Genomic DNA, 23976 nt, shown 5'->3' on the forward strand with positions numbered 1-23976 from the left:
CACCCCATGTGTGTTTGTATGCGCATATGTTGTGGGTTCACTTGACGTCGGAGACGGATCTTTGGAGGCGACACTTTATTCCATACATATATTCGGCAGTAGAGTCCCAGTCTCACACAGGGCAACGGCCCCTCTGACTACTGCCTGGGGAGGTACTGCCTCTGGGCTAACGTGCCCTGTCACGGGGCTACAGCTCTGGGTCCTCCGGTTACGGATGCCCTAAAGGAGGCTGCACTAACCTGACCCAGCCAAGGTGCGGGTTCCGACCACTGGCCCACTCGGACCCGGCCCTTACAAGGACGTCGGGCCGGGGGTTCCCATGGTCTAACCACCGTCATCCTGCTGTCCCCTTTGTCTCTGTCCACATTTCCACCAAGACTCTTTCTTCCTTGTTGCTTTGTCAACATCTGTGTCTTGTCTGACTTTGTATGCATGTGCGTCTCGCACTTCTGCACGTCTCACCGTATCACCCTTGTCCCCTGTTCCCCACCACCTCCCTTGTCCCCAGTATGGAGCCGTATTTCCTGATCTCAAGATGTGACATGGAGAGTGGAGGCGATGGAGATGGGGACGATGGGTTTTTCCCGCCACCGACGCAGCCATTCCAGAAAACGCGCCGTCCGTCCACCATGTTTCTGGACACTGGTAATGACCCCACCAGCAACAACAGCAGCAGCAGTGAGAAATCCCTTGATCAGAATCAGAAGCTTATTGTAAGAGTAAAGTCCATTGCGCTAAGAAGCTGCTTTTCAAGGGCGATTCGGCCGGCAGGCAACATGAAAGCAACATCAAAGCATTCCATCTCGTTCCACATTAAACACTTGTTACATACAATGTTGACTTCCCATAAAGCGCAGCTACTGGCCTCCAAAGTAAAAAGCACATTAAATGAATGATAGCGATGCTATTGATGATAATGATGATGACAGTAATGCTTCGTTTAACTTTTGACGACGGTTACGATAGTAATGCAGTCGATGACGACGACGACAGTGATGCTACGTTTAACACATTTGATGATTACGATGATAGCGACACTACTGCTCGTAATAAAAATTTCCCCGCCTCTGATCCCTGCCCGTGCCAGAAGAGAGTGTGACCCAGCAAGCGGAGGATGTGTTCCGTAGCTACGGATACCACCGCTTCCAGACCGAAGCTCAGCACGATACCGAGAATGGCCTCTTCACACCAGCCGTGCCCAAGATCATGGAGTGTCAGCAGAATCCACTCAGGTACACCCGCTGATCCGTCACCTGCCTTTTTATGATTATTACTCTGCGGTGGTGTGATATGCTATGTATGTATGTGTGTGTTGAACTTCTTTCGCATTGTACGTAGCCAACCGTGCCAATTGGAGGTGCGAAAGTTAAATACCTTGCCTAGTATATAGGAGGCTGTGGGTTGAATCCCGACCTTGACTCGTGTATATTTTGAGTTTGCATGTCTCTCCCCGTGGTCGTGTGGATTTTTCTCTGGGTCCTCTGTTTTTTCCTTACAAATTTATAAGCAACGTGCATTTAGCTGCTGCTATAATTTTCCACGTGATAAGTCACTTTTCTTGAGCTATCATTTGTGGCCAGATCGCATCTGAAAAAGAGCTTTATAGCTCAGTGGGCCTGACCTGGTAATATTTTTTTTTAATTTAAGTTCTTGTTCCACCATCTCATCTTCTGTCTACTTTTCTTCCTCCTTCCCTTCATCGGCCTCCATTGCATTGTTAATATTTCCCATCTGTATGTATGCATGTTGAACTTCTTTCGCACAGTATGTAGCCAACCGTGCTAATCGGAGGTGCTAGCTTGATGTTCTTCCAAACTCCATTTACGTTTCTTGTTTTGCTTTATAAGTTACATCTGTTACCTGAGTGTTAAATGATTGACCCTTTTTGATGATGGTGGTAATGTTAGTGATGCTGTTGATAATAAAATATTGCTGATGATGCTGCTTCTCCTGATGCTGAAGATATTGCTAATAATTATGCCAATAATGCTGAAACGAAGATCATGCTGCTGCTGATGATGATGATAATGCTGTTGCCTCTCATGCTGAAGAATTGACTGTTGACGATCCTATCAATGATGCCGTTAACGGTGGTTCCGTTGATACCAGTAATATTATTTTTGATAAGACGATTGATGATAATAGTGAGGGTGTAATCGAAGATGCTGCTGCTATTGATGCGGATGATCCTATTGTGGATTTGGATGATAATGATGCTGTGTGTCCGCAGCCCGTCCAAGCACGTCGGGAGGCAGCTGGCCATCCTGGGAGAAAACATTTACCGATGCTACAAGTCGGATTTCAAGAGCTACTTCTCTGAGTATGCAGTGGCCGAGGGGTGAGTGTGCGAAAAGGGACGCACATACACACACGCACGCGTACACAACGACGAAGAATGCCCATGTAGCTTACTGTTTGGAGGAGCACCTACCATGACCGGCACAGCGTACGAACGGGGTGCTGTGTGTCATACTCATAGATGACGAAGACAAAGATCCCACGTATTGTGCACTTTCAGATGCGCTTCTGCGGCTGTCTCGAACGCTCTTTCTCCTTATAATAGGAAGCCACTGGAGCTGTGCACTTTTAAATCTAGATTTTAAAACTCATTTCTTTACAACTGATTTTTTGTTTAGTTTTCTGTCCTTCCCCCGCGCCTCCGATTAGCACGGTTGGCTACGTACAGTGCCACATAAGTTCTACATACATACAAACTGTCAGCAAGTGCTGTGAGCGAGCACATATGAAGGCCAACACTGCTATAAAGTAAGTATAGCTATTACCACAGCAAGTACACACTGCTATAGAGTTAGTATAGCTACTACTACAGCCAGTACAGACTGCTATAAAGTTAGTATAGCTACTTCTACAGCCAGTACACACTGCTATAGAGTTAGTGTAGCTACTACTACAGCCAGTACACACTGCTATAGAGTTAGTGTAGCTACTACTACAGCCAGTTCAGACTGCTATAATGTTAGTATAGCTATTACTACAGCAAGTACACACTGCTATAGAGTTAGTATAGCTACTACTACAGCAGTACACACTGCTATAGAGTTAGTATAGCTACTACTACAGCAAGTACACACTGCTATAGAGTTAGTGTAGCTACTACTACAGCCAGTACACACTGCTATAGAGTTAGTGTAGCTACCACTACAGCCAGTACACACTGCTATAGCGTTAGTATAGCTACTTCTACAGCCAGTACACACTGCTATAGAGTTAGTGTAGCTACTACTACAGCCAGTACACACTGCTATAGAGTTAGTATAACTACTACTACAGCAAGTACACACTGCTATAGAGTTAGTATAACTACTACTACAGCCAGTACACACTGCTATAGAGTTAGTATAGCTACTACTACAGCCAGTACACACTGCTATAGAGTTAGTATTGCTACTACTACAGCCAGTACACACTGCTATAGAGTTAGTATAGCTACTTCTATAGCAAGTACACACTGCTATAAAGTTAGTATAGCTACTACTACAGCCAATACACACTGCTATAGAGTTAGTGTAGCTACTACTACAGCCAGTACACACTGCTATAGAGTTTGTATAGCTACTACTACAGCCAGTACACACTGCTCTAGAGTTAGTATAGCTACTACTACCGTCAGTACACACTGCTATAGAGTTAGTATAGCTACTACTACAGCGAGTACACACTGCTATAGAGTTAGTATATTTACTACTACAGCCAGTATACACTGCTATAGAGTTAGTATAGCTACTACTACAGCCAGTATACACTGCTATAGAGTTAGTGTAGCTACTACTACAGCCAGTACACACTGCTATAGAGTTAGTATAGCTACTATTACAGCAAGTACACACTGCTATAGAGTTAGTATATTTACTACTACAGCCAGTATACACTGCTATCGAGTTAGTATAGCTACTACTACAGCGAGTACACACTGCTATAGAGTTAGTATATTTACTACTACAGCCAGTATACACTGCTATAGAGTTAGTATAGCTACTACTACAGCCAGTATACACTGCTATAGAGTTAGTATAGCTACTACTACCGCCAGTACACACTGCTATAGAGTTAGTATAGCTACTATTACAGCAAGTACACACTGCTATAGAGTTAGTATATTTACTACTACAGCCAGTATACACTGCTATCGAGTTAGTATAGCTACTACTACCGCCAGTACACACTGCTATAGAGTTAGTATAGCTACTACTACAGCCAGCACACACTGCTATAGAGTTAGTATAGCTACTCCTACAGCCAGTACACACTGCTATAGAGTTAGTATAGCTACTACTACAGCCAGTACACACTGCTGTAGAGTTAGTATAGCTACTACTACAGCCAGTACACACTGCTATAGAGTTAGTATAGCTACTTCTACAGCCAGTACACACTGCTATAGAGTTAGCATTGCTACTACTACAGCCAGTATACACTGCTATAGAGTTAGTGTAGCTACTACTACAGCCAGTACACACTGCTATAGAGTTAGTATAGCTACTATTACAGCAAGTACACACTGCTATAGAGTTAGTATATTTACTACTACAGCCAGTATACACTGCTATCGAGTTAGTATAGCTACTACTACAGCGAGTACACACTGCTATAGAGTTAGTATATTTACTACTACAGCCAGTATACACTGCTATAGAGTTAGTATAGCTACTACTACAGCCAGTATACACTGCTATAGAGTTAGTATAGCTACTACTACCGCCAGTACACACTGCTATAGAGTTAGTATAGCTACTATTACAGCAAGTACACACTGCTATAGAGTTAGTATATTTACTACTACAGCCAGTATACACTGCTATCGAGTTAGTATAGCTACTACTACCGCCAGTACACACTGCTATAGAGTTAGTATAGCTACTACTACAGCCAGCACACACTGCTATAGAGTTAGTATAGCTACTCCTACAGCCAGTACACACTGCTATAGAGTTAGTATAGCTACTACTACAGCCAGTACACACTGCTGTAGAGTTAGTATAGCTACTACTACAGCCAGTACACACTGCTATAGAGTTAGTATAGCTACTTCTACAGCCAGTACACACTGCTATAGAGTTAGCATTGCTACTACTACAGCCAGTACACACCCCGTAAGTGTGTTTTCGCGCATACCCCCCCCCGTGTGTGTGAGTGCGTGTCTACAACCCGTTTGTGTGCGCGTACACCGTATATATGTGCTCATACAACCCGTGTGTGTGCGGTCGAGTACACCCCATGTGTGTGCGGTCGAGTACACCCCGTGTGTGTGTGTGCACTCCGTGTGTGTGTGCGTACACTCCGTGTGTGTGTGCGTACACCCCCTGTGTGTGTGCGTACACTTCGTGAGTGTGTGCGTGCGTACACCGGTGTGTTTGTGTGTGAGCGTACACTTCGTGTATGCGTGTTTGTGCGCGTACACCCCGTGTGTGTCGTCCATATGTAGTGACATTGCGGATGTCACTGTGTAATGCCGGCCCTGCAGAGGCACCGCGTGCGATGTATTGACATCACGGGCACCACGTACATGTGGGTGCAGTACTGGCCCTAGAGGGGCTCGGTGAGCGCTGACTGGCAGTGCTGGATGGCACCACGCTCTGCGTGCAGTGCCGACCCCTACAGGATAGGGTGTGAGCGTGCCAGCCATGGGAATGGGGTTACTCAGGGACATGGCACTCTGGTTGTCCCCGAAGGACACGTGACCGGCAAAGTCTACGCAAGGTCCCTAGGTGGAGGGGTGGTCACGTGTCAGGGCCGAGATCCTGCTCGAGGATTCTAGAAGGGGGTCGTGACTAAGGGCGGAGCCAGCCATGGCACAGAGGATATAAGCCGGGTCCCCGAGAGGGACCGGCTGCTGTTGTTCATCCTGAAGAAATCTACGTTCTATGTCCTTCAGTTTCATTTATTTGGAATAACCCTGTGAGCCCTTCGGCTCTTGATTCGGGTGCAACTGCAACAAACAATAAAATTACAAGATACATTTAAAATTTACAGCACGCAAATTGAAACATCCCGTACAAAAACAATAAAATCTTCCAGAAAAAGCACCATTTGTTTATGCTCCTTACAAAAATGTGCAAAAATCCCGTTTGGATGTTAGATCACAATAACAATCATAATACAATTTAGATGAAAATTCTAAGTCTAACTCTATACTACATTAAACAAATATGGCTAAACTAAACCTTTCTAGAAATCACTAAAATAATGCTATAAAGATAATGTAACAAGTAATAAAATAATAAAAATAAAACATACATAACATATTACTAAACCTAGCAACCTTAGCTAGCTGCATGAGTCAATCCATAATAGCAGGAGTATTAATAGTAGTAGCAGCACACTATAATCAAAATACATGATAATTCCTCGCATAGGTCATCTGTAGCGATATATTTGATTTCAGGCCACTGGATAGCAGTGGCAGCTGGGGTTGTACGACTCCTCTAGAGCAGTTTTGAGTGATGGTCTTGTAGGTAGTGATCCAAGCTGGAGTTTATTTGCGATAGCATTCCAGACCCTGGGAGCATCTATAGCAAAAGCCCTTCCTCCAGTATTTGTACGGCAATAAGGAATGCGAAGCTGGTAAATGAGCGAAGATCTTAGCTCACATTTGTTTTCTGAAACAATGAGGAGATCCAGCAGGTAATCTGCGGATTTTTTTGCAAGTACATCGTAAATAAATAATATCTGATGCATAAGCCGTCGATCATTAAGAGATGTTAAGTTTGACCCAATGTAGAGATCGCAGTGGTAAGTCCTATATGGGCAGTTCAATGCAAATTTTAAGGCCGAGTGATATATTGAGTCAAGCTTCTTCAGAACAGTACTGGGTGCTGATTTATATACGATGTCACAGTAATCAGGTAGAGGCATTATGGTAGCTTTTATCAATTCCAAACGGAGCATAGGTCTTTTTACCAATATAATCAATGTGTTCCTGAAAATTCAGTTTTTAATCAAGGATGACCCCAAGATACTTATAGATCTTGACTTGCTCTATTTCATCATAATTTTTTTAATATAAATGGGGAAAAATAACGTCCTGCTTTAGTCCTGGTGAGAAGCATAGCATATTGGTTTTGTAGGTATATTAGGTGACCAACAGTAAGGAGAGCAAAAACGGGAATACTATCCGCTCATGTAGCGGAAGACCCTTTGAGGTTAGACAGTTGTTTTAGAACATTATTTTCGTGTATAGGCAAGAAATTAAATTTGTTTAAGGTTTGGTCAGTGGTTTCTGAAATTGCTTGAGCTGGGGTTACTCCCAAAACGATGTCATACAGTGAGGGAAAAAAGTATTTGATCCCCTGCTGATTTTGTACGTTTGCCCACTGACAAAGAAATGATCAGTCTATAATTTTAATGGTAGGTTTATTTGAACAGTGAGAGACAGAATAACAACAGCAAAATCCAGAAAAATGCATGTCAAAAATGTTATAAATTGATTTGCATTTGAATGAGGGAAATAAGTATTTGACCCCCTCTCAATCAGAAAGATTTCTGGCTCCCAGGTGTCTTTTATACAGGTAACGAGTTGAGATTAGGAGCACACTCTTAAAGGGAGTGCTCCTAATCTCAGCTTGTTACCTGTATAAAAGACACCTGTTCACAGAAGCAATCAATCAATCAGATTCCAAACTCTCCACCATGGCCAAGACCAAAGAGCTCTCCAAGGATGTCAGGGACAAGATTGTAGACATACACAAGGCTGGAATGGGCTACAAGACCATCGCCAAGCAGCTTGGTGAGAAGGTGACAACAGTTGGTGCGATTATTCGCAAATGGAAGAAACACAAAAGAACTGTCAATCTCCCTCGGCCTGGGGCTCCATGCAAGATCTCACCTCCTGGAGTTGCAATGATCATGAGAACGGTGAGGAATCAGCCCAGAACTACACGGGAGGATCTTGTCAATGATTTCAAGGCAGCTGGGACCATAGTCACCAAGAAAACAGTTGGTAACACACTACGCCGTGAAGGACTGAAATCCTGCAGCGCCCGCAAGGTCCCTCTGCTCAAGAAAGCACATATACATGCCCGTCTGAAGTTTTGCCAATGAACATCTGAATGATTCAGCGGACAATTGGTAGAAAGTGTTGTGGTCAGATGAGACCAAAATGGAGCTTTTTGCCATCAACTCAACTCGCCGTGTTTGGAGCAGGAGGAATGCTGCCTATGACCCCAAGAAAACCATCCCCACCGTCAAACATGGAGGTGGAAACATTATGCTTTGGGGGTGTTTTTCTGCTAAGGTGACAGGACAACTTCACCGCATCAAAGGGACGATGGACAGGGCCATGTACCATCATATATTGGGTGAGAACTTCCTTCCCTCAGCCAGGGCATTGAAAATGGGTCGTGGATGGGTATTCCAGCATGACAATGACCCAAAACACACGGCCAAGGCAACAAAGGAGTGGCTCAAGAAGAAGCACATCAAGGTCCTGGAATGGCCTAGCCAGTCTCCAGACCTTAATCCCATATACAATCTGTGGAGGGAGCTGAAGGTTCGAGTTGCCAAACGTCAGCCTCGAAACCTTAATGACTTGGAGAAGATCTGCAAAGAGGAGTGGGACAAAATCCCTCCTGAGATGTGTGCAAACCTGGTGGCCAACTCCAAGAAACGTCTGACCTCTGTGATTGCCAACAAGGGTTTTGCCACCAAGTACTAAGTCATGTTTTGCAGAGGGTTCAAATACTTATTTCCCTCATTAAAATGCAAATCAATTCATAAAATTTTTGACATGCGTTTTTCTGGATTTTTGTTGTTATTCTGTCTCTCACCGTTCAAATAAACATACCATTAAAATTATACACTGATCATTTCTTCGTCAGTGGGCAAACGTACAAAATCAGCAGGGGATTAAATATTTTTCCCTCACTGTAAAGGTCACCAGCTTCAGAAAAATATGGTTAAAATTGTCGACTATTTTTTGGGGATCTGAAAAACAGTCCCCATTTCGGTTTCGCGTAACAGGCAGATTATCTGTTTTAGATGTTTTTTCGATACATTTCATTGTTTTCCAGAAAATCTTGGCATTGCCATGTGGTTCCAGGAGCGCGGATGAAAAGTAAGCATTTTTTGCATGTCGTATTCTTTTGACGCATCTATTCCTTAAAATACTGTATTCTATCCAGTAATTTACCAAGTTACTTTCATGAGCAGATGCCCAAGCCTTGTCCCTAGTTTTCATGAGCTTATTAATTTGAGGATCAAACTATGGTGGGCGATTGCCTTTAATTTTAAATCTAACCAATGGAGCATGTTTGTTAAGAATTTTGAGAAATGTGGATCTGAAGGTCTCCCAAGTCGTTGTCAGGTTGGGAATATCACAGACCTTGTCAATATCCGATTGAAGTACATAATTTGTAAATGCCTGTATGCTGAGGTGTCTGAGGGAGTGCTTTTCAACCAATTTAGGGGGGGGACATTGGGTTTGGCCGATTATTCTCTCCCCAAATATGAAGGAGTGATCACTAAGGTTATTACCCAGAACACCAGCAGTGATGAATGTCCCGAATTTTTTAGGTTGGGTCTTGTTGGGACATTTATTAATTGAAACAGGTTAAATTAATCTGTAAAATGTGAGGCCACAGCCGGTGGATTTAGCCAATTCAAATTTAGATCTCCCACTAAAACTATTTCACCTTTAGAAAGGCCCCCAAGAAGCTCTCTCAGTGCAGACTCAGCTTCAACATCCTTACTACTAGGCGGTCTATAGCAGCACACTACTAATATCTGTTCATTATTCGGGAGAGTTATTTTAATAGCCCGACCTTCAAAGCAATATTTTTTAACACGGAGTGAGCTGGTGAACATGCTATAGTATTACGAACATAGATGGCCATTCCACCTCCTTTAGACCCTCGATCAAGCCGAAAATGGTTGTAGTTGTCAATCGTCATTGGCCGGAGTGAGAAACGTTTCTGTTAGGCAAAAAATGTCTGGGTCTATATTTGCCACTTCAAGTTTTAGTTGACTTAATTTATTTACGAGGCCTCTGATGTTGACAGGTAGAATACCAACACTTTTTTTGCTAGAAAAATCTACAGAATTAAACGATGTTTTTACATTTGGGCCTGGATGATGCCCTATACTTCCCAAAAATAATAAAAGTAGAATTAACAGTTTTCGCAGGTATTTTCTGTGAAAGTATGTAGAGCGGCGAACCTTAGACAAATAACAGCAACTCGTAGATGGCGATATTTTTAAGAGAAGAATGAAGTTTGGAAGGAGTGCCGGTTTAGTAATGGGACAGAGATAGGGTTTAAAAAGATGCAATGATGAAGTGTAGAAGTGATGATACGCTGTTTCATTTGTTGGTGCAGTGGCATAGTGAGCAACAAGTATGGACGAGAAGTAACGTGGGTATCTGGTGTAAGAGTTGAATGTGGCACTAGATCTGACCGGGAAGTATAGCAATAGGGTACATAGCAGGAGAATTTCCATCTTTAAAAGGCTGCGGTGTGTGAAAGGCTGTGATGTGTGAGAGGTTGCGGTGTGCGAGAGGCTGTGGTGTGTAAGTGGCTGTGGTGTGTGACGGGTTGTGTTGTTTGAGAGGTTATGGTGTGTGATAGGCTGTAGTGTGTTAGTGGCTGTGGTGAACGAGAGGCCCGGGTGTTTGAGAGGCTTCGGTGTGTGAGAGGCTGTGGTGTGTAAGAGTGTGTGGTTTTTGAGATGCTCTGGTGTTGGAGAGGCTTTAGTATGTGTTGTAGAGGCTGTGGTGTATAAGTGGCTGTTGTGTGTGAAAGATGCTTTGGTTTGCCAGAGGCTTTGGTATGCAAGTGGCTGTGGCGTGCGAGAAGCTGTGGTATGTGAGCGGTTGTGTTGTGCGAGAGGTTGTGGTGTGTGAGAGGCTGTGGTGTGTGAGAGGCTGTGTTGTGCGAGAGGTTGTGGTGTGTAAGAGGCTGCGGTGTAAGAGAGGCTGTGGTGTGTAAAGGGTTGTGGTGTGTGAGAGGTTGTGGTGTGTGAGAGGCTGTGGTGTGTAAGAGGCTGCGGTGTAAGAGAGGCTGTGGTGTGTAAAGGGTTGTGGTGTGTGAGAGGCTGTGGTGTGTGAGAGGCTATGGTGTTTGAGAGGCCAGAGGCCCTCAGTCCCCGAAGGCGTGCTAGTGCGATTCCGGCCCTCTTTGCTTGACCGCTCTCCGTTGGGCCCGCTACCGATCAGCAGCGTTTCTGCAGTGGCGGCGGCGGTGGTGGCGCTGGGCAGCTGTTTGATTGCGTGGTCATCCCGCATTTGTTGGTTTGCCTCGTACAGCCATGTTAGCGACTTGATGATGAGCAGGCACAGCAGCATGCAGCACTTAAGAGCCGGGAGGTGGGCCTGGCGCTCGCGGGGAGCGGCCTTCACCCAGCTCTCGAGGGTCCCGAACTCTGACTCCTTGGAGGTGCATGCGAGGTTGTTGCTTGACATAACCTCGTGCAGCTCTGCTGGACTCGAGGAACACCTCGGTGCAGCGGAACTCTTCGAAGTGCTGCTGCTGGAAGAGCCACGCCGCTAGGCATTGCTTGGGGCAGCCGTGAGCGTCGGTGAAGCGCGCAATGCCGATGCAGTTGGCTAGGCCGAGCTCGTACTCGAGGAACTCGCAGTACTCTTTAAGCGCCAGCCGCACCTGCAGGAGGTTGGCGGCCATAAGTAGTGACTCCACCGTGTCCTCTGACACGCACACGGAGCCCGTGTAGGCGAAGGTCACGATGGCGTGCAAGGCCGCCTCAGCCACGAAGCATAGGCGCACCGCCCCGTCCGTGTGTTCCAGCCCGCCGGCGTACATCGAGCGAAAGAAGGCGCTGTTGTAAGCGAGCACAGCGCGGTGAGCGTGCACCCGGGCCGTGCCTCTCTATGCCCTCAGCCTGCGCATGGCGGTGACGGGCTCTGCCATTGCGCCTCACCGATCTGCAGCAGATTTTTCTTGCAGTCGAACGCATTGTAGTGGATGTAGACGAGACCGAGGCCATAGAGAAAGGCAGCATTCTTCCAGTAGTCGGGGTGAGTCGTGTAGTACTTCTGATACGCATAGAGAGTTTTGTAGTACTCCTCCAGCAGCAGGTTGAGGTGGCCCAGTTGACAGAACACCCGGGGGTCCGCCTTCCCCTCGCACTTGTGCACCAAATAGTTGTAGTACCTGAGGCCCTTGGCGAGCAGGGTCCGTCGAGCCGCTTCCTCGGGGCCCGGACGAGTAAATCCGAAGAGACAGCAGTCGAGGGTTGGGAACAACTCCTGCTCGTGGGAGCTGAAGCCGCCTTCACCGCCACCACCACTGCCGTTGTTGCCGCTGCTGCTGCTGCCGTTCTTGCAGTTGCCACCACCAGCAGCACCACCGCCACCACAACCACCAACACAGGCCGATCTTGACACCGCTGGTACCAGTCATTGGCAAGTCCACTCAGCTCCACGTCCTCCCGTACCACATCACTCCATCTCTTCTCTAGCCCGTGCCGCGCCCGTTTAGCCCCCTCGATCCGGCCAAACAAAAGCTGTTTAAGCATCCGGTGGCTGGGAATGCGGGCTACATGACCCAGCCAATGCAGCCTTGCCTGCCGGAGGAGCTCACCGATGGGACTTTGCCCATATCTTTCAAGGATTTGTGAGCTCACACAATCCAGCCTGGTTAAACCCAGGATGGATCGTAGGCAGGCCAGCCTAAATGTTTCTAACCGGCGAAGATGCTCCATTAGGGGGTTCCACGTTTCGCAAGCGTAGAGAAGGGAGGGAATGACTGTGGCCGAGAAGACCTGAAGCTTCGTGCGGAGCGACAGACCAGGTAGCTTCCACACAGCGTTACGCAACCGATGAAAAGATATTGCCGCTCGACTGATTCGGAGTGAGGCCTCTGCTGTTAAACTGGAGCCGGTCATAAGCACACTGCCCAGGTATGGGAAACTCTCCACTCTCTCCACAACTGCCCCATCACCGATTGGGAGTTGTGTGGGTGGAGTATCCGATGGTACAAAATACCCAGGCAGGTGCTTAGTTTTGGTGGGGCTGATGGTAAGGCCCCACCTCTTAGTGGTGTAGTGGTGGTGTTGACGTGCGCCGACTGTGACAGTGATGGATCACGGGGCGGCGCGAGGTGCGGGGTTGGGCACGCGTTGTGGGCGTGGTGTGGACGCGCGCGCCGGGAGTGACAGATGACGGGGCGGCGCGGCGTGGGTGCTGAGGCACGCTGAGATGTGGGAAAACAGGATCGTAGCCAGCGCCCAGTGATTGGTCGAATAGGATGGGTGCTCGCAGCGACGTCCGCAGGTGGGGTATAAAGGGGGACGCGCGAGAGCACTCGGGGAGAGTTACCCAGTTGAAGACCAGAAGACGGAGCTGAAGACCTAGTGCCCCGAGACCCCTAGTCCCGCCGTCCTTGTAGGGACCGGGGCCCTGTGTGGCTCGGAGGCGAGACTGTGGGACCCGGGGTCCGACGCCCACGTGGGTCGGGTTGGGGACCCACAGTCAAGACGGATACCCCGGGCAGGGAGTGTCCCGAGTAGCTCAGTGGGTGTTAGTCGCCAGGGTAGCTAAGTGGGTGTTGGTCACCCGAGTAGCTCAGGGGCGTTAGTCGCCGAGTAGCTAAGTGGGTGTTGGTCACCCGAGTAGCTCAGTGGGCGTTAGTCGCCAAGTAGCTAAGTGGGTGTTGGTCACCCGAGTAGCTCAGTGGGCGTTAGTCGCCAGGGTAGCTAAGTGGGTGTTTGTCACCCGAGATACTAAGTGGGTGTTTGTCACCCGCGATACTAAGTGGGTGTTTGTCACCCGAGATACAAAGTAGGTGTTAGTCACCTGTGAACGAGTTTGGTAAAATAAAGAGTGTGTTACCCGTGAAGTCGTCTCCCGCCGAGTTACTACATTACAACTGGCGTCAGAAGTAAACCTGTCTTCAAGAAGTATGGACACGAGGAAGACTACCCGTACCCACGAGCGAGGTCGGGACGACGACGGCGTACCTCGGACACCAACCTCGGGAGGAGAGGACGAGGAGTTGCCGCCGATGCAGCACTTCGCGGTGATGGCCGACGCTCCGCTCGCCTCCGACACCAGCCTCCAAGACGCGCACTCCCGGTTGGCGGAGTTGCTACTCGCCGCCGCCGCTGTCTTGGCGGACATCTCTGTTCCGGCGAGCGGAAAAACGGCTGCGGGGTTGGGGGAGAAAGCGACGTTGGAGGGATCCCGCCAAAAGGCGCTTCGCGCCAAAAGTCTGGAAGTTGCCGCCGTTTTTGAGGGGCCGCCATCGATTGGCGGGAAACACGGACACCACGTGGCCGGAGACCTCCGCTCAGCGCAGCCCACGTCATCAGCGCGCGCCGGAGCTCTCCATTTTGCGCCTGACAACCGAGCCGACATTTTACACAACTACAGCGGAGCGCGGGAAAATCTCTCCGACGTCGACGACGATCGGGTCCTCCAGCAAAGATTGCCCGCGCTGTCGGCGTTCAAGGCGGATGGGGGCGACTGGGGAGCCTTCCAACGAAGGTTCCTCGCTCATCAGGAGATGTCGGGGTGGTCCGACACCACTGCCCTGCGTGCGTTGCCAGCGATGCTCGACGACGACGCGCTTGCAGCCTTCACATCTGCTGCAAGGTCGTCCCGCTCTACGCTCCAGGCCGCACTACACCTGATGGCGAAGGTGTTCGGACCGCCCTCCACGTGTCGCCACCAGTTCTACGATCGGCGGAAGGTGGCTGGAGAAACGACGCTCGCCTATAGCACGGCACTGCTCGCCTTGGCGGACGCAGCTTTTCCCCGCATGGATAAGGAGGGGAAGGACACCATGGTGACGGAGCAGCTGCTGGCGTTGGCCCACGAGTTGGGGGTCCCCATCAATGTGGCGGACGAAATGGATATCTGCTCCCTGGCGATCGCCACGAGCATTCACGCGTACGAGGTCCTCAAACGCAAGCCGGGGGTCGTCTGCAAATGGGCGGGGAACGCGGCACTGGCCGCCACGATCGCCGAACCTCAGCCAGCTGCGGATCAGGAGCAGGCCTTCGCTGCATCGCGTCCGGGGGAGTGGAGAACGGGAGGTCGTTCGCCCACACGTTCATCCCGCAAGCTGGAGCAACCGAAACCTACGACGTCCCTCGTCGTCTGCTACAACTGCGGCCTTCGGGGCCACGTCGCAGCCGGGTGCCGGGCCCCGCGTCAGCGCGCCACAGGACCACGTCGGGACGACGACCAGGCCCACAAGTCATCCCAACAAAACCCGGCAAGTCGCGGCACCTCACACGTTCGGTCCACAAACACGGCACATTCGGGTCGCCGCTTGGCGGTGGGGGGTTCGCGGCTGGGTGCCGGGGGTTCACTTCGGCGAGGGGGGTCCGTACACGGCCCGCAAGCAGTCGAGTGGTCCGAATTGGCCCACAGGATAGTGGCTGCGTCGGCCGGGTCGTCCGTGGTGACGGGGTTTATTGACGGGGTTGAGGTCCGGGTGCTGGTGGACACGGGTGCGTTGGCCACTATCATCTCGGACCTTATTTATAACATTCTTCCCGTCCAAAGTAGACCCCTTCTGCCAGTAGACGTGCCATTTTATGCGGCGAATGGGGGATCCCTGGGGATCATCGGCCAGATTCGGGCGCCTATTTGCATTGGTGACATCAAATTGGCGGGCCCTATTTTTGTATCATCATCGCTGGCCGTTCCCTGTTTGCTAGGTACGGACTTTTTGTCCAAAATGCCCATCAAAATTCTTATAGATCAGGCCTGCATTGAGCTTCCGTCAGGTCGGCGGGTTGCGTTCTTGACGAGCCCTACCAAAATACGCACGGTTTGTGCGACGGTGCAGGCGCTGGCAACTCACACTGTACGGGTGCCCCCGGGATCGCAAATGTTGGTACCCCTTCGGTTGAGGAAACCACTCGAGGTGGGTGCGGAGGCACAGGGGGTGCTGTTGGGGCCGTCTAACAGGGCCAGAAGGGGCCTCGATTTAGCGGTTGCTCAAACCATGGTGAGAGGGGACAGTGAGCCGTTCGTAATGGTCTTGAATACGGGCTCGCGGCCGGCCGTAATTGCGCAGGGAACGGTGCTGGCTCACGCCGCGCCGCTACCCGTTGAGGACCGGCTCGTGGCTCAAGCAGATTTCACTGTCGAGTCGCATCCTCCAAGTGATGAGGGGACTGAGTGGTTGGACTCGTTGTGTGCCGGTTCGGCTAACTTGTCCAAGGTGCAATTGGGAGCATTGAGGGGTTTGCTACTCGAGTTTGCTGACGTGTTCAGCAAACATAAGTACGATATCGGCTGCACTGACCTGTTGCGCCACCACATAGCTACAGGGGACGCGGCCCCTATTCGTCAGAATCCCTTCCGGCTCAGCCCAGCCGAGAAGGAGCATGTGCAATCGGCGGTTAATGATATGTTGGCGGCCGATATCATTTCGCCCTCTTCTAGTCCGTGGGGTGCTCCTATTGTCCTAGTAAAAAAACAGGACGGGTCCTTGCGGTTTTGTGTCGATTTCCGCCGCTTAAACAAAATCTCGATGGCGGATGCGTATCCGCTCCCCAGGATGGATGAGTCGCTGGATGCCTTGGCGGGAGCACAGTTTTTTTCCACACTCGATCTGCTTTCCGGATTTTGGCAATTGCCACTCGATAACGAGTCTAAACCTAAAACCGCTTTCCGGACACCTGGTGGCCTATTTGAATTCAACCGGTTGCCCATCGGCTTACATTCCGCTCCCGCCACGTTCCAGAGACTCATGGAATTGGTTTTGTCGGGCCTCCAATGGGATACCTGTTTGATTTATCTCGACGATATCATCGTCTTCAGTCGAACTTTTGAGGAGCACCTCCAGCGACTGAGAGCGGTGTTCCTCAGGATGCGTTCCGCTAAGCTTAAATTTAAACCGGCAAAATGCTTTCTGCTTCGGGAATCGGTCAGGTATTTGGGCCATATCGTGAGTCGTTCAGGGATCTCGACGGACCCTGCTAAGACGCACTGCGTCAGCTCATGGCCAACGCCAACCTCGGTCACGGAGGTTCGCAGTTTCATTGGTTTCGCCTCCTATTACCGTCGTTTTGTCAAGCAGTTTGCCACCATAGCCAGGCCCCTGCACGCTTTGACGGCTAAGGGTGTGCGGTTTCACTGGGGGGCGGAAGAGGAGGCTGCGTTCTGCTCACTTCGTGATGCCTTGGTGCAGGCTCCCCCCTTGTGTTATCCCGATTTCACACAACCGTTTTTGCTTGACACAGATGCCAGCAACACGGGTATCGGGGGGGTGCTCTCACAGGTGGTCGGGGGGGTTGAACGGGTGGTCGCCTACGGTATTAGAGTTCTTTCCCCCGCCGAACAACGCTATTGCGTAACTCGTCGTGAATTGTTAGCGATTGTGTTTTTTACACAGCAATTCAGGCCGTATCTTTACGGCCGTCATTTTACGGTCCGTACGGACCATGCGGCTCTACAATACGCTATGCGCGTGGCACAGCCATCGGGCCAATTGTCCCGATGGTTGGAGGTCCTTCAGGACTACCAATTCACGACGATTTACAGCAAGGGATTGCGACACTCAAATGCGGACGCCTTGTCGCGGTTGCCACCGTGCACGGACTGCACATGTTTGTTGGGATCGGCGCGGTGCAAACCCCCGGTCGCCGGCACCCCGGGAGTTGCGCTCGCCGCCACTGACACGCCGGGAGTCGACGCCCCCACGGGGAGGGATTCGCTGTTGTCGTTGCCCCTCATTGAGTGGGGCCGTCTCCAAATGTCCGACGGTTCCCTACTTACGCTACGTCGAAAAGTTGGCGCTCCCGCGGTAGGGGATGCGCGGGTCGGTTCCTGGGTGTGCAGACAGGGCCTTTTGATGAAGTGGGACAACATGTCCCGGCGTCACGTGCTCGTTGTGCCTGTTGCTATGCGGGGTAGGGTCGTTCTGGCAGCTCATGAACGGCTCATGCATCTGGGTTTTCACAAAACGCTCGCCCTAATCCAGCGAGACTATTATTGGCCGGGGATGGGTAACGACGTGGCGAATATTCTTAAGGGATGCGTAGGGTGCGCCAAAAGAAAACCGCCACCATTGGCAGCTAATCCACCGCTGCAATCCATTCAAGTTTCGCGCATAAACGAATTAGTTGCGTTGGACATCTTGGGGCCCTTTCCTGCTACACCAAGGGGAAATAAGTTCCTGCTGGTTGGCGTAGAATACTTCACCCGATGGCCCATGGCATGGCCACTCGCCAACCAGTCGGCTGCAGCGGTGGCGGACGCCTTCGTCCAGGGCTATGTTTTGGACAATGGCGCCCCCGAACGCTTGCTGACGGATCAAGGAAAGAATTTTTCGAGCGTTTTGTTGCGCGAGGTGTGCGACCTGTTGGGTACAAAGAAAGTGCGTACTTCCCCCTACCACCCGCAGACTGACGGGATGGTTGAGCGTCTGAACAGGACGATTACGTCTATGTTGTGCCAACAGGTCTGCGACGATCAGGTTGATTGGGACTTACAGGTGCCGGGGGTACTCGCGGCCTATCGAATGGCCCCTCATGCGGCGACGGGGTTTTCCCCATTTTTTCTTATGTATGGGCGGGAGGCCGATCCGGCCATGGACGTCCAACTGGGGATTTCCCAGCCACGTGCAAAATCAAAATTGGCAGACCACATCAAATTTAATATCGCCAAATTGACTGAAGCGCGGGAGGCGGCGAGGTTGAATTCGCGGTCTCGGCAAATTGCGAACGAGAGATTGCATGGGTGGAGGGTGCATACGCATGATTGGAAACCAGGCGATAAGGCCTGGCTGCATTGTCCACATGCACCGTTGGCTACGTCCCCCAAGTTGTTGAGACCTTGGAGGGGACCGGTGGAAATTGTGCGGGTTGCACGACCCCAGAGTATACAGATTAAATGGGAAAAACGCCGTTGGTACGTGCACCCCTCCCGACTGAAGCCCTATGCGGCACCGTGTGACCCCGTTCTGTGCCGTAACGACCGGGCGTGTGATGTGACCGTCGACTCGGGGAGGGAGGTGTCGCAGGCTGATCCTCACGTGTCTCCACCTGACCCACCCCCAGGTGCCTCGGGCTTGACGGCTGCTGACCGTCGGGAGCCTGAACCCCGCGGCACGCACGGGTCCTCGATGCCTGGCCGATGTCTTCCTGAACCGCCGGCACCACCGGACGTTCAACCGCGTCTGGTGCCGTACGACGGACCGGCAAGGCGGACTCGGGCTAGGGCACAACAATTTTCATGAAGACGTTTTTTTTTCGACACCGAGCTCGCCCGGTGTTCCCCTCTGCCGGGGTAATGTCCCGTTGTAGGGACGCTCGGAAAGAATGGGACGCTGCACGAGTCGAGAGAGAAAAAAAAAAAAATTTCCATTTATTTTTCTTGCTGCATACACATTGCTATTGTCACTCGCCGGATTGTATATATTGTTCTGTTGTCGCGGTGGCATTGGTTGATGGTTGCGGATGGTAGTGTTCGCGTTGTGTTGGGTTGTTACGTTAGTTGTTGTTCTTGTTGTTGTGTTGTGTTACGGGGCACACAGGGGGGTTTGTATATTTTTATAGCAGCCGGGTCGGCTGCGAGCTATGTGGTAGGGGGTGATGTAGTGGTGGTGTTGACGTGCGCCGACTGTGACAGTGATGGATCACGGGGCGGCGCGAGGTGCGGGGTTGGGCACGCGTTGTGGGCGTGGTGTGGACGCGCGCGCCGGGAGTGACAGATGACGGGGCGGCGCGGCGTGGGTGCTGAGGCACGCTGAGATGTGGGAAAACAGGATCGTAGCCAGCGCCCAGTGATTGGTCGAATAGGATGGGTGCTCGCAGCGACGTCCGCAGGTGGGGTATAAAGGGGGACGCGCGAGAGCACTCGGGGAGAGTTACCCAGTTGAAGACCAGAAGACGGAGCTGAAGACCTAGTGCCCCGAGACCCCTAGTCCTGCCGTCCTTGTAGGGACCGGGGCCCTGTGTGGCTCGGAGGCGAGACTGTGGGACCCGGGGTCCGACGCCCACGTGGGTCGGGCTGGGGACCCACAGTCAAGACGGATACCCCGGGCAGGGAGTGTCCCGAGTAGCTCAGTGGGCGTTAGTCGCCAGGGTAGCTAAGTGGGTGTTGGTCACCCGAGTAGCTCAGGGGCGTTAGTCGCCGAGTAGCTAAGTGGGTGTTGGTCACCCGAGTAGCTCAGTGGGCGTTAGTCGCCAAGTAGCTAAGTGGGTGTTGGTCACCCGAGTAGCTCAGTGGGGGTTAGTCGCCAGGGTAGCTAAGTGGGTGTTTGTCACCCGAGATACTAAGTGGGTGTTTGTCACCCGCGATACTAAGTGGGTGTTTGTCACCCGAGATACAAAGTAGGTGTTAGTCACCTGTGAACGAGTTTGGTAAAATAAAGAGTGTGTTACCCGTGAAGTCGTCTCCCGCCGAGTTACTACATTACAGTGGCACGCTCCAGTCTCAGCATCAGCGTCTCCAACTCCTCCTCTGAATGAGCAGCTATTACCAAATCATCGGCATACATAATGTGGTTGACCAATAGGGAGCCATCCCTTGATCGCACCCGGGCATCGATCAGCCTCCCATTATATCTGTACCAAATGGAAATTATTCCGGTACAGCTATTGAAGGCTTCACGAACTACGTGGTCAAAATATATGTTAAATAATGTGGGAGCCAGAGGACATCCCTGTCGCACCCCAAGGTGTACAGGGAATGGCTCTGACTCCCAGCCACGTAGTTTTACCCGGGCCCGCTCACCATCATGAAGGTCCTTAATGATCGTGAGCAGAGGGTCAGGGACTCTGAAAGCACGAAGAACAACCCACAGCCCAGGCCAACTGATGGTATCATAGGCCTTGACCAGGTCAATAAAGCAGAGATGTAGGTCTTGTTGGAATTCCCTACACCTCTGCTGTAGCAGACTGACATAAAATATGGCATCTGTGCAGAACCGCCCTTTCCTGAAACCGCATTGGGGCTCCGCAAGCCTCTCCTCAGCGTGCCTAGCAAGGCGATGTTGAATAATTCTTGCCAGGACCTTTCCCGGCACACTTAGGAGTGAGATGCCCCTGTAGTTGTTACAGTCTGTGCGGTCCCCCTTCTTAAAGAGGGGGACCACCAGGGCATCCTTCCAATCCTGCGGAACCCATCCAGTGGTCCAAACTGTTGTTATGATTTTATATAGGGCAGTCTGTGCACAAACGCCACCCTCCTCCTTCAGCATTTTGCTTGGGAGATCATCTCTGCACGGTGCCTTTCCTGGTCTCAGACTCCGGATCACCTTCAGTACTTCCTCAACAGATGGCACCTCAGCCAGCCACTCACAGGGGGTGACTTTCTCCAATATTTGAGGCACCGCAGCCTCTGCAGGGTTATCCCCACTTTGTGCCATGATGTTTTCCTGGCTGAGGGATTTCCCCTCCCTCAGAAGCTCACAGAAATGCTCAGCAAATCTGCAAACTTGTTCCTGGGGGTCGGAGATTGGATCACCGTTGTTTCTCCTAATGATGGTAATAGGTGTGGCGCTGCAGGTTACTATATTGATGGAGTTAAATAGTGATTTGGAATCGCGGGCCACTGAGACAGACTCCATCTCCTCAGCAACCCGCGACTACCACCCATCCTTGCAGTGCCTTACGGCTCTCCAAACTTTCGAGCGAAGGCTGCGGTAAGCCTCCTAATTCTCTGACATGGGATGCTGTAGCCGATGAGAGTGGGCCTGTCGCTTTTTCTCAACTATCCTGAACACCTCTTGTCAGCCAGGGTCTCTGGGGAGGTCTGGACCGCGTACCCAAAGCAGCCATTGCAGCTGCATGGCTCACAGTCCTAAACCTCGCCCATTTACACTATGAGATCTCTTTTACCAGTGGCAAAATATAATAGTAGGTTTTTACCCTTTTAACTGGTACTCGCCCATTTACCCTCGACATCAGGAGGAGTGGGGTACGATGCCAACCCCAGCCGCAAGCGATGATGAAATTCTCACTTGCAACTTTCATCAGCTAACTGAGACCAGGCCACTTTAGGTTGGAATGGGGTCCTGGGTGTACACCCACCACCGGAGTGGAAGAATGGCAGGCGCATCTTACAGATGACTAGTCGATGGTCAGACGGCAGATCAGCTCCACGGTAGGTCCTGGTGTCAAGGACATGGGCTCGAATCCGCCGGTCCGTCACTATGTAGTCTAGCAGATGTTCTTGCTTGGACCCGGCATGCATCCATGATGTTGTGTGGATGCGCCGATGCCGGAAGAGCGTGTTGGTAATTACAAGCCCATGGGCTGCACAAAAATCTAGCAGCCTCCTACCGTTGTTATTGAACTGATCTGGCCCATGCCCTCCAATCACTCCAGACCAGGTGCCAGCATCATGACCAACTCGGGCATTGAAGTCACCCAACAAGATGACTCTATCCCGAGTGGCCACTTTAGCCAGCACCTGTGACAGGAGGTCATAGAAGGCATCTGACTCATTGGCTTTGCCTGCATTCCTCCACGGATGTTCGTCTTCGTTGGGGGCATAAGTAACCACGACCACCACTCCTCGCCTCCGGTTGATGGGAAGGCGAGCCCAAAGTAGCCTGGGGCTTACAGCTTCCCACACCTCACTGCCATGCTCCCCCTTCATTCTTTTGTTCAGAAGAAGAGCCACACCTTGTTGTAGAGGACTGTCCACCCCTCATGGTGGCAGGAGCCAGAACCGGTCCACCGGACCTCCTGAATATCACAGAGATGCAGGCGGCACCGGTCCAGCTCCCGACAGGAGTGGCAGCCTCTCCTCCGCAGTGAGCATTCGAACATTCCACGTGGCCACACAAAGTGGTTTTTCGTTGTTTCTGGAGGAGCCCCGAGGGTAAAGATTCAATCTCCTGGCTCCGCCAATTGGGGTTTGGCCAGGAGACGTCATAGACGCCTTTCCCCCCGGGGCCTCCGGCACAAGCTTATTAGTTACATATTTAATTCGTGATTTAGTAGTAATTAATTGAAGATGGAGAGGTTACCATTCCCTCGCACCCTCCAGAGCCCCTGTTTAGCCACTGTGGTGGTCACAGACGTCGTGAGGGGAGAGGCCAATCGGCATTGGCCCTCCCCCCACAGCACTGTCCACGACAGAGTTGCCCGTCCGGCACCGCGAGGAGGTAGGGGGTTGTTTTGCCAGACCTACACACACACACATGAACCTACACGCACACACATGAACCTACACACGCACAAAAAAATGTACGTACACACTCACATGGAGCCACACACACACATCGACGCACACACACAGACACATCGACTTACACAACCGAAGCAGACACGCACATCGATTCGCACGCACACATGTACTTAGACACACATAAATATAAAAAAATATGATTTTAATTGTAAATCTTAGTTTTCTACACACACACACACCACGCACACACATTGACTAACACACACACAGCGACTGACACACAGAGATATCAACTTATGCACACACACATCGAGTGGCACACAAATCGACTGATACACGGACGTAGACATACACACATGGTAGCAGACACACACATAGACTCACACACACACAAGGACTTAGACACAATGAAAAATATATGAATATTGACCAAGTAAATTTAGAAATCATAGTTGTCAGCACACAAACATTATGAATGTAATATTTGCAAGGTGATTCTTTAAGATTCAGGTTTCTGTCAAAGTTAATAAGAATATTGTTAATGACCATGGTATTGAAAACATTTTAGTTGTGAGCACACATTTTTTTTATATTTTGAAGGTGATTATTAAAATAACAGAATGATATGTGAGTTTAGTGAAAGAAGCAAGGACGAGAAATATTAGTTTTTGCACACAAACAGTATTAATGTAATATTATCAAGGTGGTTATAGAAAATTTTTTTATATAAAGGTGAGTTGACAAATTAAAAAAAATGACAAAGTGACTGTTAAAAGATTAGTTGTAAGCAGGAAAACAAAAATAATAGTCTGCACACAAACAAAGGTAATGTAATATTAGCAAGGTGATTATAAAAACAACTGGGTTTCTATCATGGTGAGGTTAAGGAAAGAATCAAGGAAATGGTACTT

At 50.3% G+C, this 23976-nt stretch overlaps 1 protein-coding gene across 11 annotated transcripts in view; it reads left to right on the plus strand.

Annotated features, from left to right (window-relative positions):
- The window catches only part of LOC144933218 (uncharacterized), a 247768-nt gene that overhangs the window by 113833 nt on the left and 109959 nt on the right, over positions 1–23976 (plus strand). For 7 of the 11 annotated variants that reach the window (XM_078857879.1, XM_078857885.1, XM_078857883.1 and 4 more), the window contains exons 13-16: positions 509–645; positions 1088–1232; positions 2231–2338; positions 9027–9070. In XM_078857879.1, coding sequence (XP_078714005.1) covers positions 509–645; positions 1088–1232; positions 2231–2338; positions 9027–9070 — 434 coding nt within the window. The remainder of the gene's footprint in view (positions 1–508; positions 646–1087; positions 1233–2230; positions 2339–9026; positions 9071–23976) is intronic. The other 4 variants (XM_078857888.1, XM_078857889.1, XM_078857884.1 and 1 more) reach the window with 3 other exon arrangements.

This window comes from Lampetra fluviatilis, chromosome 6, assembly GCF_964198595.1.
Source record: "Lampetra fluviatilis chromosome 6, kcLamFluv1.1, whole genome shotgun sequence".
Classification (NCBI taxonomy): Eukaryota; Metazoa; Chordata; class Hyperoartia; order Petromyzontiformes; family Petromyzontidae; genus Lampetra; species Lampetra fluviatilis.